Source organism: Chaetura pelagica, unplaced genomic scaffold, assembly GCF_000747805.2.
Source record: "Chaetura pelagica isolate M959 unplaced genomic scaffold, ChaPel_1.0 scaffold57, whole genome shotgun sequence".
NCBI classification, from domain to species: Eukaryota; Metazoa; Chordata; class Aves; order Apodiformes; family Apodidae; genus Chaetura; species Chaetura pelagica.
The window spans coordinates 282,312-295,724 of NW_009954217.1; the positions used below are offsets into that span (position 1 = coordinate 282,312).

The 13,413-nt window shown below is 40.0% G+C and overlaps 1 protein-coding gene across 1 annotated transcript in view; it reads right to left on the bottom strand.

The window, feature by feature from the left end:
* Positions 1–365: 365 nt before the first annotated feature.
* GPR37 (G protein-coupled receptor 37 (endothelin receptor type B-like)) overlaps positions 366–13,413 on the bottom strand; it is a 15,186-nt gene continuing 2,138 nt past the window's right edge. The window contains exons 2-3 of the mRNA XM_010003398.1: positions 13,112–13,410; positions 366–2,184 (exon numbers count right to left, since the gene is read on the bottom strand). Of these exons, the coding sequence (XP_010001700.1) occupies positions 1,366–2,184; positions 13,112–13,410 (1,118 nt within the window). The 3' untranslated portion in view covers positions 366–1,365. The remainder of the gene's footprint in view (positions 2,185–13,111; positions 13,411–13,413) is intronic.

Below are 13,413 nucleotides of genomic sequence, written 5' to 3' on the forward strand. Positions count from 1 at the left end.
TAGTCTCCCTCCTGGCTTGCCTGTAACAACTTTAGATTTTACTGTATCTCACTGTAGCTGACAGTGTTGACATACCCTCATTTTAATAACTCTGTGGACAGCAAGAAGCCATCAGGAAAACACACTGGCTCTCAAAAACAACTTTAGAGCTGCAAGCTGCTAGTGAATAGCAGTCTCTGTGAGAGCAGCATGATTTATAAGCAGTATACAGAGCTCCTGTGATTAATATTCATGCTACACATCCCAGAATAAATAGGAGATGCCAGTCTGATCCAAAGCCCTCTGAAGTTGATAGAAACCTTTCCATTGACTGCAATAGGCTCTGGGTCAAGCCCCAAGCGTCCAAGTGTGTTTATACCTTTTAAAAACAAGGAATTCACTCTCCATGCTTCAGTCCCTCACACTTATTGTCAGCAAACCTCTGGCTAAAAAATGCCTTCCTCTGCAATGGGAGTCTCACTGAAGCCAGTAGGAGCTGTACATACAGAGACTAAGGACATCATCTCCATGTGAAACAAATAAGAAAATGCAAAGAAACTTGATTTTAAAACCACACAAGACAAATTTTAGTGAGAAACCAAATTTTTTTTTTTTTGTTAAGAAGTACAAAATAACTCAGATTTTGTATACCTGCAGGTTAAGAAGGAAATTTTCAATGAGGCACATTGAACTTTTGTAATATACATTAAAAAAAACCCCACTCATGTAAGTCTAATGACATTATGACCCTTTTCATTAAATACTGTAATTATAAACTCCAAGGGTAAGTACACAAATGGTAAATTAAATATGGCCATTTAAGTTATTTTATGCAAAGCCTTTTTTTTTTTACTTATTAAAGGAATTTAATACTACTTAGAGGTGTCCTTGTTAAATGCAGATTGACAATGAAGTTAAAGAATAATACCTCATTTATTTTTATGCTACTTTATAAATTTTCTGAAGTCCGAGTCCTCTCACAATAACTCACAGTAATTAGATTAAAACTACCTTCAAATACTTTCGACCACATCTTTTACAGGAAACATCTTGCAAACCCAACGATGCCTATATAATTGTTTTACAGTGATTATCAAAAAAATACTACGGAATTAAATAAAAGTGGATTGATATGGATTCTCCTCCCCCAACAATAAAATCCTAGCACCATACAAAATATGATTTAAAACTGAGTGCTGGCTCTCCTTCTCTCTTTCATCTTAATAACCAAACAAATTATTTTCCAGAGCATGACTGTTATTATGCAGATTGGTTTCCAAAGTAGTTTTCATATTTTTTTTTCTTGCATTTTGCTTCAAGAAGAAACATATGAAGTTAAAAAAAAATAAAGGGAAAAAGATACAGGGAATAAACTCCTAAGGACAATTAACAGTGAGTCCCCACAGAGGCAAAAGTGGACATTTCGCGACGGATGGTACTGAAAGGGGAGAGTTCCAGTTCTGTGGTGTACTCATTGTCATTGTCATCACTTGTCACTGTTGAAGACTTCTGGATGCATTCATCACAGCAGCAACAGCAACACTCCATAAAGGCCCGGCTGAATGGTTTGCAGAGACAGAAAAGGAGAACTGGGGTAACACAAGACTTAAAGAACAAAAGGAACTGGCTAATGAGATGGAGGAGGTCCATAGTCTGCCGAGAGACCCCTGTGGACATGTAGGCAGTCACAATGTTGCAAATATTTTCAGGAATGATGCAAAACCCATATAAAATGGTCAAAGCCACCACTGTGCAGTTCATCTGGCTCTCCAGCTGAATTTGTCGCTTGTTCCCCCTCGTGCAAGCCTTTTCCGCCCTCCTGATTTTCCTCGCAGTTACCAGGGAGCAGGTAATAGTGAAAAGGGTAGGCAAGCAGAAGTAGCAGCCAAAGTACCACCAGAGTCTTGCCCCATCGTAAGTGAGAGCCAAGACGTAGATGGTGTCAGGAAGCGCGGTGGAGATCTTCACCACGCAGCGCTCCCCGGGCGGGCTGCCGCTGTATTCTGGGTCCTCCTTGGCCAGCTGGCGCAGCACCACCTCTGGCAGGGCCAGCAGCAGTGCGCCCACCCAGATAACGGCCAGCTTGGCCGTCGTCGAGGTGCAGTTCTCGATCATCTCGTAATACATCTGCACGTTGGTGGCAGCACGGAAGCGGTCGATGCAGAGGGCACACAGGGTGAACGTGGTGACTCCGAGGGAGGCTACCTGGGAAGGAGAAAAGGGAATGCAAGTTAATACAGGTGCTGCTTTGTCTCCTTCAAAAGTCCCCTGGTTCCCTGTTGATGGCAATCTCATTCCAGATGGAAGATGAAGGCCTGAACCCACTCAGGCTGAAGAGGGAATTACTTTATTGTACATTGGATGAAGGCTCTTACCATTGAACTGTCCTCTGGAAGAGAGCTCAATTTGTACTCTGAAACACCAGTCAAGTCTTGCTCCTTGACTGACAAAGGCAAAGGGAAACTTAGTTGAGGGTTTATCAGTGTAGGAAACAGTTAAGCACCATGGGGCTGAACACCATCAAAAGAAGCATCACAGATGGAACTTAGCTTCCAGTGTTTCCTGAACTAATATCCAGCATGCATCCCAAAAAAGTATGCCTTTCTCTTTTTTTGCCTACAAATATTATATTTCAGATTGGTGTCAGGAGGCCCAAGCAAGCTTCTGTGCAACATTAAGTGGAAAAAAATTAGAAACTGACCAATATGTAAAACTAAACTCCCCTTTCCCATTTTTCCAAAGGGTGTTTTTCAGAAAAATCAGTTTCCGCCACAAGATTTGGAATTTCAGTCAAAAGGAGAGAGGATGGTAGACTTCCTTGAGCAGAAGCATAGACTTATGCCCACAGAGTATGTTCATCAAGCATGCAGGGGATCATAATATCACAACCTTCCATATCTACAGAATTTAGGAACCTTGTGTATTAGGCATCTACTGAACGGAGTAGGGACCAACCACTGTTTTTGTGGACTTAGGTTTTTAAGTGACATTTTGATGTGATGTAGGCACATAGTCATCCTGTACTGAGTTGAAACAGACTGTACCCGAAATCTTCAGACTTCCAGAGCCTGTGTAAAACTGTCCTTCACTACAATACTTCAGCTTTAACAGTCTATTTTCAAGATTTCGTTTAGAAAACTCCACAGGAAAATCTAGGCTTAATTTCATAGGAAACATCCTGTGGGAAAGTGTAGTGCAGGCCAGGAGAAATGGCACAAGTTTCATTGTTTAAATGATTTAAAGATGAATTGGACAGAGCTCTCAATTATAGACTGTAAGGAGCAATGCATATGTTCTCTAGCTTTAATAACCATAATTCTATGCATGAGTAGAAATCTTGTACTGTCATGAAACATAATTTCCTAACATTTTATCCTGTTTATAATTACATTTCCTAAAAGAAATTTGCAAGATGACTATATACATTTTGGCCTAATCCTATTCCCAATGAATTCAACTTCAGTTCAAATTCAAAGCAGAACTCCTATTAACTTCAATTGGAGGAAGATTAGATGCCCTGTTGCATTATAATTCATTTATTTTCTTAGGTTTGCATGCTTGTGTTATCCTGAAAATATGCTCATGCAAAAGGAAAGAAATTGTTAAATAATATTCCTAATAAATGTAAAGAATTCTTACTCTTATCATTAATAAACCACGTGTCTGTGCAATTAACTGGGAAATCTAGGTTAATATTAAGCAGTTCACTATAACTTTGACTTCTGAAATTTGATGTGCAATTATATATTTACATTTCATATAGGTAAATTAAAAAAAAAACACGTTCTGATTTCCATCACGATTTTGAAATATTCCTGTTTATGCATATCTTGTAAAACATTCTGCAAAGATAGTACAATTATGTACAATTATATACATGTATAATTAATTTTGGCCTTCAATATTTAATGTCCAGATGAGAATGCTAAAGCTGAATATCACTGAAAAATATAAGGTACTTGGGATCAGAACTGTCAGGCATGGACTTACTTGGGGAATTCTTTGAAGCATTTTCCTAAAAGATGGGATGAATAAAAAGCACTCTCTTACTTATTGACTTGCAGGAATATTTAGCGATGACAAAGCAGTACCGTAAACACTTTCAATAGGCAAACCTATTGATTTGGTTTTGATTAGGAAGCTAAACTGTCTGATGAGATTCAAAGAAAGCTTGGAAAATACAGCAAAAACTTAAAGCAATAAAAGAAAAATTACAGTTACAGGGAATCTTAATGAACAGTGACAAACATAGCTAATTAATGGTAATTTTTTTTTTTTTGTATCACTGCTGAAAGATTTTTAAATTCAAAACTAGTGACTTTTATTTCCAAAACATTTAAATGTGTGTGCAGTCTTCAAATTCCCTAGAGTGACAGCAAAACCTTTAGCAAGAACATCCAACATGAATAAAAAAAGGGCCAAAACTCAGCTCTCTAGAATTATGGGAGAAAGGAAAATAACTGAGATTCAGGAATGAACAGAGATGAAAATCAATCAATCAGTCAATCAATCAGAAGAACAGAAGAAAATCTGAGGCTTTGTACATTAAGACCTTCCTTCTCACATCTTAAGTGAGCCTCTCCCCCGCCCCTAATGGACACGCTTGTATTGCTTTAGCATTTCATTGCTAACAGCCTTTTACACAGTAGCTAAAACATTAAAACTCTGCAGCTGTTAAGGCTGGACTAATGAAAGAAGACATGCCTACCATGAACAAACGTGACCTAGAGGGTTCCTGTCACATTAATTGACCAACAAGTTGGAGGTTTAAGACAGAGAAATAGAGCAAGAGGAAACAACTAAGAACAGTGGAAGTCAGCTTTGAAAACTCTCCTGTGGATTTACTGATGAAACCAGTTAAACAAAGCTAGAGTTTTTCTGGAACAGGCAATGGTTTCCCATTTCCTGTAGATTAATGTAGATAGCAATGCCATAGAAGAGCTTGCAAAAAAAAAAACCAACACAAAACAAACAAGCCCAAACAGATGGATTTACCCCAGCTGACTTGCTTAAAGGCACTATAGCAATTTAAGGGTCTGATTGCTTACCCCACATTGCAGACTATAGCCAGCAAAATCAACGGGTGCTGCTCACAGCCTATGTGGGCAAGAACTGGGACATGCATTTTGCATGTTCATACAATTTTAGTTTTGGGGTGTTTCTTCATACTAGTCATACTAATAATTAGGGTTAAGCTGAAAACATGAAAGCCAGAGAAGTTTCATTTTTAATCTGTTACATTGCCCTGAAATAACCACAGAACTAAGATAACACATTTGATGGGGAGTAGGTAAAGGACAAATTAACAAATCCTAAAGTGGTGCAAAGTTCAATGGTGCTCTTTTTGTTGAAACACCTGAACTTCTGATATGCTGTTTCAGTCTTAATTCCAACATCGTGGCAGGAAATGAGGCAAGGGTGAGTCAGGCTCAGTAGGTTTTTGATCATCACTTAGTTGTCTCATTTATTTCCATATGGTTCCTATGAAGATTGTCCTTCAGTCTCTAGACTGAAGGACACTCAGGATGACACCAGTTTACATCCTTCTCTTACCAGATGATATCAGAAAAGTCTCTAAGAGAACAACCACTGACCTGCTTTGTGGAGGTGGTGAAGTAACCCCTGCTTTGAGCAGGTGCCCACACTATTTGGGCAGAGAACTGCTGTTGCAGGGATTACCAGCCACAGGATACACACATAAAAGAAGACTTTATCATGACAAGAGAGTCTCCTCATACTGTTGCTCCTCAAAGCATTGAGAGGGATGTTAATGGGCACTGTGATGCTTCTTCAAGATACTGCATAAACCTTTGCTCACCAGTTAGTCAACTGTGTCAAAACTCATTTGGGAAATGAGGCCAGAGAGAACAACAGCAAATCCATGAAATGCTCAGCTTAATTCCATCTCTCCATCCCTCCAACAGACCCATTCCCCTTTCATGAACTTTAACAATTACCAAAATATTCCCAGGCCTTCTCTGGCCTGTCCTACTTTTTCTCCTGGCTGTGGTCCCACAGCTCTTGGCCCTGGCCTCTAGGAGCAGAGCCTCTGACTGACTAGGGAAGCAATGCAGATGTAGTATGGTAAGCAATGCCAATCCAAGTAAGACTCTGAATTCTCTCTCACTAATATCTCCTTGACTAAAGGTAATTAAAACAAAATGAGAAACAGGGTGAAAATATCATATGAAAACATCATAAAATTCTGTGAGTGAATAGAAAAGAGGTTGGGATCACCAAGTTCAGTAAGACGAAGACCAAGACATTATATTGCTACTATCTACAAATAAGCCTATCTTGAGATACATGTTATTTAAGCTGAAGGACAGTGGATATAACAGAACAGGAATCAACTAGCCAAGAGCAAATTAAGGCTGGAAATGAGGACCATTAATAATCTCAAGCACACTTTCTGATGGAGAAGTGAGGAGAAACAACGTAAACTGCGTTTATATGGAACAAGGTAAAATAAAGGAGTTATAAGAAGTGGCTGCTTCTACCAGCTGAAGCTGGATTTTCTAACAATATATTTTATGTTGATAACACAAGAATTTCTCAAACCCCATGGCAGTCTTCTGTGCTTTGCCATAAGACAAGATGGGTATTCAAAACATTTTCCTGTTGTAATAGGAAAGCTGCACTACAGAAAAGGTTGATGACTACTAGCCAAGCCATCTCTGAGCTCTCAGTGACAACCTGTAGACTTTTTAAATCCATTCCTGTTATATAAACAACAAATTTTTCCACCATGCCATTATAGTCTATCAACTTATTATGGCTGTTATAATATCCACATCAAACTTCATAGCTTTAGAGCATGTTAATGCAACATACCATACTCTTGCAGACTTGTCAGCTTTGCCTAAGATAAATTAAGAAGTTAGCAGGGACTGAAAAACTTTTTTTGTGCTACTCTACACTTACAGTACAGCATCCAGTAATAAGACTGGGCTACCACAAAATAAAAGGCCATCCCACTGCATGCAATTATTTAATTGTTTAATTTTACCTAGATTTCTGTTCTTTTAATTAAAAAACACACCAAAATAAAAAAGAAAAACCACCAAAGAATAGTCATTACTATAAAAGAACAAATATAAATAAATAAAATTTCTTTCATGAAGAACATTAATGGCTCTATGCATTAAAACAGGTAAGGGTCACTCAGTTAAAACACTGCTGTGGTGTGGCAGAAGTAATTCAGTAACTAAGGAGTACTGGGGCCAGGGTACCCCTCTGACAGCAGCAATTAGCTTAAGCATCCTGGATGAAAATGTAAGTCACCTTAATTATCTAAAAGAGAAGATGGTAATTCTGGAAGCTACTATTATGGAGATATCCTGCACACATGGAACAAGGAGTACAATATGGTTGTTTCCTTTGTAGTACTGTCAACATTCCTATCAGGGAGACATAGAGCACATGAGTTTTGTGTGTTTCTTATCCTTCTGTATATCCTAAGACTAACAGTGTTCAGAATCAGAATCCACTTCCAAGAGCTGCTCTTGGAAGCAAGAGCCAACCAGTCTGTCAGGGCGCTGGAAATACTCATTAGTACACCACATGCTTGTCCAGAGGGTTGGATAAACTACAAAACAGAAAAGGATTTCACTTTTGTTCATTTTCCTGTTTGCAATCTACTACGCCACTATGTAAGTAAATGTAATTTAGTTTTATATATATATATATATATATATGCTTTTTTAAAATAAAGAAATGAGTGCCATTCTCCACTAAGCATCAAATTCTTATCACACTACACAAGGAACTCCTGCAATAATTCTTAATAATAACAACATGGAACTGCTGCTAATAATCTGCCCCTTCTTCCTTTGCAGGAAAAATCCTATCATATGGAGAAATGACATCCCAGTGCTCAGAGTACAGTCAATGGCACTGGGACAGCAGATGCTGCCTTTTTCTTTCCACACATATGTAATTTAAGTATTGCTGACCTAATTTAAAACCCAGTCTGATACAAATTCATTTCCATGCTGAAATGCCACATGCAAAATTTAAGCCAAAAGCAAATTTTTATGGACAACTTAGAAGCCCCTCAGCACAGGAAAGAAAGACTGACAGGACAGTCATCACAGAAGATACCACCATCATGCCATTGATACCTAAAGGGCAGAGATATAGCAACACTTCTGTTTTAAATAATTATTTATTGTGCGATAAGTGCTGGAGATACTCTGCTCAGTAAAAGACACATGTAGCCATTGTCCTAGAAAACTCTGAGTATGAAGTTTTGAAACCGCAAATCTCTCAGAATCCTTGTCTGTGGTCCAGAGGACTCACAGGAGGTTCAGGAGTTTAGCTCTGACTACAGTCAAAGAAGAGACACAAAAAAGATGCTGCATAACAAAAGACACAGAAAATACATAGATAATACACAGCTTTTATAAAATCCCATAAAAATGGATTTGCTTCCCTAAAGTGAAACATAAAATAAAGATCTCTTCTGACAGCTTTGGAGCAGTCAGGGAATGGCCTCTTTCTCTATGCCTCTCATTTGCTTCTACTAAGTAAAAGAAAGGGGACAAAGACTCACTTCAAATTGCCTTGGAGGGTCAGCTCCAGGGAAAGACAGTAGTTTGCATTCCAGGCCAAATCCATCCTTATGCTTTCCACTAACAATACTAATTGTGATAGCTTTCCTGAGCTGGAAGTTACCCACCAGAAACAGGAGTGATGCCACAAATTGTTTGCCAAAAGCATACGCAGAGACTGAGCACCAGATTTCAGAGGCCTGCACTATCAGTCTGCTCCAACTCAAGCCAGTCTTGTATGCATGATACAGTCCAGACAAAGATACCACAAGACTTGTCTTTCTTTTTGTTGGAGAAGTTATGAAAGGCAGAGGTGCTCACGTTTGTAAGCACTGAGTGCAGGAACTGAGTACCATCACTGGACTGGGCAACTTCTTGCTCTGTGCTGGACCACACAAGATGGTAAAGCAGACTCTGCAAGCCCTCCTTCTAGACTCTTCCCCAGTTCCAAATCTTTTCTCCACTGTAAGTCACAGTCTGCCAACACAGCAAGTGATGTTTACTTCCAATGACCTCTCTCAAACCCATCAAACTTTCAGCATAACCTCCAAGAGCAGAATGCACACAACTCAAGCAAGCTTGCATTTAAAGCCCAAAATATAGTTTCTGGTCCTAGTTGACACAATCCATTTGTCATTTCAAGTAAGCTTCTTGGACCTTAAACAACTTACTTAACCTCTTCACTATTGGCCTACAGCATTAAAAAAAACCTAAAAATGCTACTTCATGGGACTGTTATAATTAACAGCTGTGAAATATTTAGAAGTACAGTAAAATTACTGATTTTGTCTACAACCACACTTCTTTGAATTAAGGCATAGCAAAAATCTGTAAGTAGAGGAACTGGAACTATATTGTTCTGTACTCTGTATTTATTTTTTTTTCCACTTGTCCTTTATCTGAAAAGACTAGGTGTGCTTAAACAAAACAAAACAAAACAGGATCTACATTGGCAGGGCTTGTGGAACAGGAGTCAAAGCCATCATCTTTGTGTAATTGTTTACCCGGTATCTCCAAATTCTGAGCAACACTGTGAAAAGTATATGGAAGACAACATAAACACAATGTGCAGGTAAACACTTCAGACATGCACACCTTAAGCTAGATTTCTGAACTATCTGCAAAAAAAAGTGACAGAATTTTTAATACTGTTGAGCAGAGGATTAAAACTGTGAAGGAGAAGCACATCTCCATACCTCCTTATAGGCAGCATAGTTGCTCCAATGTCCTCCTTCCTTTCTCAGTTCCCTTAGTGCATTCAAAACAGCTCCTCCAAGATAGTGTCACCATCAGGGTCAAGTGAAGCTCTTGGTGGAGATAATTTCACCCACTTCTACTAACCATCTGTCCTTCTAGATTTATTCTCTAGCAGTTTTACTCTCATCACCTAAAGACCTTGTAAGAAGTACAGAAGGATTAACTTACTCAGTTCCTTCCTCAGCCATGTGCACAGCATTCCTTATGCAAGCACACCCATGACATAGAAGTGACCAAACTGTGATATGACTGCTTAATTGTCTTAATTGACTGTCCTTTAAATTAAATACAGTGGACACCTTCCACTGCATGAAGCTCAACATTTACCTACACAAATGTGGTTGAAGATACCATAAAACATTTTCCCCAGACTATATGCATGTGTGTTATCACTGGCAACAGATGCTTTGTTGAAATTCTTCACAATACCCATTAAACTGCTCAAATAAAAAACTATTGGCCACAAGAGGCTAAATGAAGAAAACTCAAGGTTCCTCACTGGAATCACTTCAAAGCCCCTAACACAATACAAAGCATGCCTCAGTTATGTTTAAATGCTGTGATCACCATATCACTTGCTCTGGATAATCAGATACCCCTTTTTCTCTTGTTTGAAAAGTACAAGCTGGTACAACACAGGGCTCAGTCCAATAGGGTTTCTGATACTTAGAAGTGGGATATTTCTGGATCTACAACTCTGGGTGAAATATGTAGCTTCCTAAACAGTATATAAGGAGTCTTGGCATGCAAAAAAGAGATTAAAAGCACAGAACAAAGAGACTCTTAAAAGAACAAAATGCTGGGCTAACTTACAGAAAACAGAGGCAACAAGTTAAAGTTTGTTCACCTGCAGGAGGATGCTTCTATTTGTATTCCATGAAGGTCTGGAAACCTCTCCTGAAGACAACTGTCTACAGCTTTCCTCTCAAGAAAGTAAGATGACTTCAACCTTTTCCCATTGTGTGAGAAGGGATGAGCCTGTCCAGGTGAGTTACATGGGAGAGGGCAGTGTTGTTCAGCTGTGGATCAGGGCAATATTGTGAACAATCCTTCACAGAGCATGGAAAAGCAGCTGCTCACAGGGCAGATTTCATTAAATGCTCCAGATCTGCATTGCTCCTGGTGGTGTGTCATTGTGTAACACTTGTGAGGTCAGAATAACACTTGGAAAATGGCAAAACTTTCCTCTAATTGCCTTCTCCATCACAGAAAGGTCACATCCTGATTTGCAGGACAGTGTCCTTCTTGCCAGGCAAGCTGTGGAGAGTCACAATCCACTAGTGGTATCAGTATTTGCTGCTCCTGGCTGCTGTTTACAGAGGGGGAAATCCAGCATTTTACTTACTGCTTCCAGGGGCATGAATACACTTTATGTATATGAGTATTATATTAAATGACTACAGAATGAAAAACATACAATTCTGGGAGCAACACAGACTTCAAGGCTATATCTTTTTAGACCTGTACCTTAGATACAAATTAATTGAATTTCCTTAGGGAGAAGGAGCATATTTCAGTTTTAGATTCCAGTAATAATTAAGCCTAAGACAGGTGTCATACTACTGGTCCATCACTACCAGTTCCTGGATAAGACTTCAACTTTATATATCTACAGATATTTATATATCTAAAGAACTTTAAAGTGAAAAAACATGGTGTCATTAAAGTGTAAAGGGGGGTGTCATGAACAGACATGGGACATCCTCCACAGGGGGACAGCAGCAGCTGAATGTTTTTCAGGATAACAGTTTGTAATTTCAAAAACTACATTTCAGCTAAACTACTTTCAGTCTGACAAAAGCTCTAGTGCCCAAAACTGCAGAACATAAGCAACTGATTTCGAAGAACAGTGTAGCTATGCAAACAATTTCAATTACTGATCTTTAATTAGAACTAGCATTACAAAGAATCATTTCTGTTTTCTGTGTGGATACACCAAAAAAGGCTAGGAAGTGTGAAATGTCACAACAGGAAACTCCTGAAAACATTTAAACTACACTACCTACTTTAATTGCAATGCTTACATTGCAACTGCAACAGTACTGATTATTTTATTGGTTAACATTGTAGCCCTAGAAGCAAAAAATAAATAAATTGAAAAGCTCATAGTACTGTTAGTTTCTCAACACATACATATTCTTCACTCCTTCATGTCTTCTTAAATGCAAAGTGATTAAGTGTTCTCTGAATTTTTCAGATGTAGTGGTATACCACTGGCCTTGCATTCACCTAAGTGTAGCATAGCTCCACCCTTTGTTCAGTACCACAAGTAATAAAGTGTATCACATACAAAAAGAAGTAATGAGAACTTAGTAGCTAAACTTCACGCGTCTTTCTAAACACTTTCTTAAGTTAATGATGTATTACTATGTACCAAAGTGTTGTTGAAACTGATGTAGTGTGTATTCATAAAAAAACCTGGGTTTTATTCGGAGGGGCTGCTGGTTTTTGATAGGGTTTTTTTGGTTAGTTGGCTGTTGTTTTTTCCCTAGTAACTCATTCTTAACACACGAGAATCCAGAGTTATTTCTTCAGCTTTCAGTCAAAGAATAGCGTTGAACATAAGGTTTTGGGAATACAGTAGAGCCAGTCGAAATTACAGGCTACCATCCTACCAACCAGCCTCAGTGTTCAGTTCCAGTAAATAAATAGCAGTGACACCCTGAACGCGGCCGGCAGGACCGTGGCCACAGGGCTGAGAGCTTCTTTGACAGAGCCTCGGAAGAACGGCCAAGCTGCTGCCATTTAAGTGGAGCTGGGGTCATTTAATGTATTTATTTATTTAGATAAACAAAATAAATGTGATATTTGAACGCTGAAGTATAAGTTGAAAGCATATACATCTGTTGATGGTCCTTTTTACAATCACCTTCTTACTACCTGTCCCCGGTCACTCCCTCCCCAGCTGCTATCCTGACTCACTTCACTTTAGGAAAAAAAAATAGAAATAAACATAAACCAAAAAAAACCTTTAAATCTAATTCTGAAAGGATTCTGCGCCTTTCAGGACCACAAGTAGCAAGGAGGGTTTGGCAGAACTCGTGCGAGTGGGAGGATGAGCTAGAGCGGCGCAATCCAAAGCTACAGAAATCCCGATGCTGCTGGACCCGATCCGTCCAGAGCCTCCTCCTGGCACCGCGGGGCCGGGCCGGGGCCCCGCTCTGCCTCAGGAGTGCCCGGGAGACCCGGACTGCGCCGCACCGGGACGCCCACGGGCCGGGAGTAACGCGTGCGAGCAGCGCCGGCCCCGCACGTGGCGGAGAAGCTACGGGAGCGCTGCGCGCGGGCGCACGGGTCCGCGCATCCCCACCCGCCGCCATTACCTCGATGTACGGGACGATTTTGCAGGAGAAGTCTTCTAGGAGCCACTTCTTGGTGAGCTCCTGGAAGATGACGAGCGGCAGGCAGAAGAAGACGATGAGGAAGTCCCAGAAAGCCAGGTTGGCCAGCAGGGAATTGGAGATGCTCCGCATGTAGTAGTTGTGGCAGACGATGCACATCACTGCCATGTTGCCCATGATACCGATGCCGAAGATCACCACGGAGAGGCACATGACGGCGTAGGCGCCGTACGACTCCTTGGTCAGCGGGTAGAAGGGGTTGCGGAGGCGGGCGCGGCGACCCG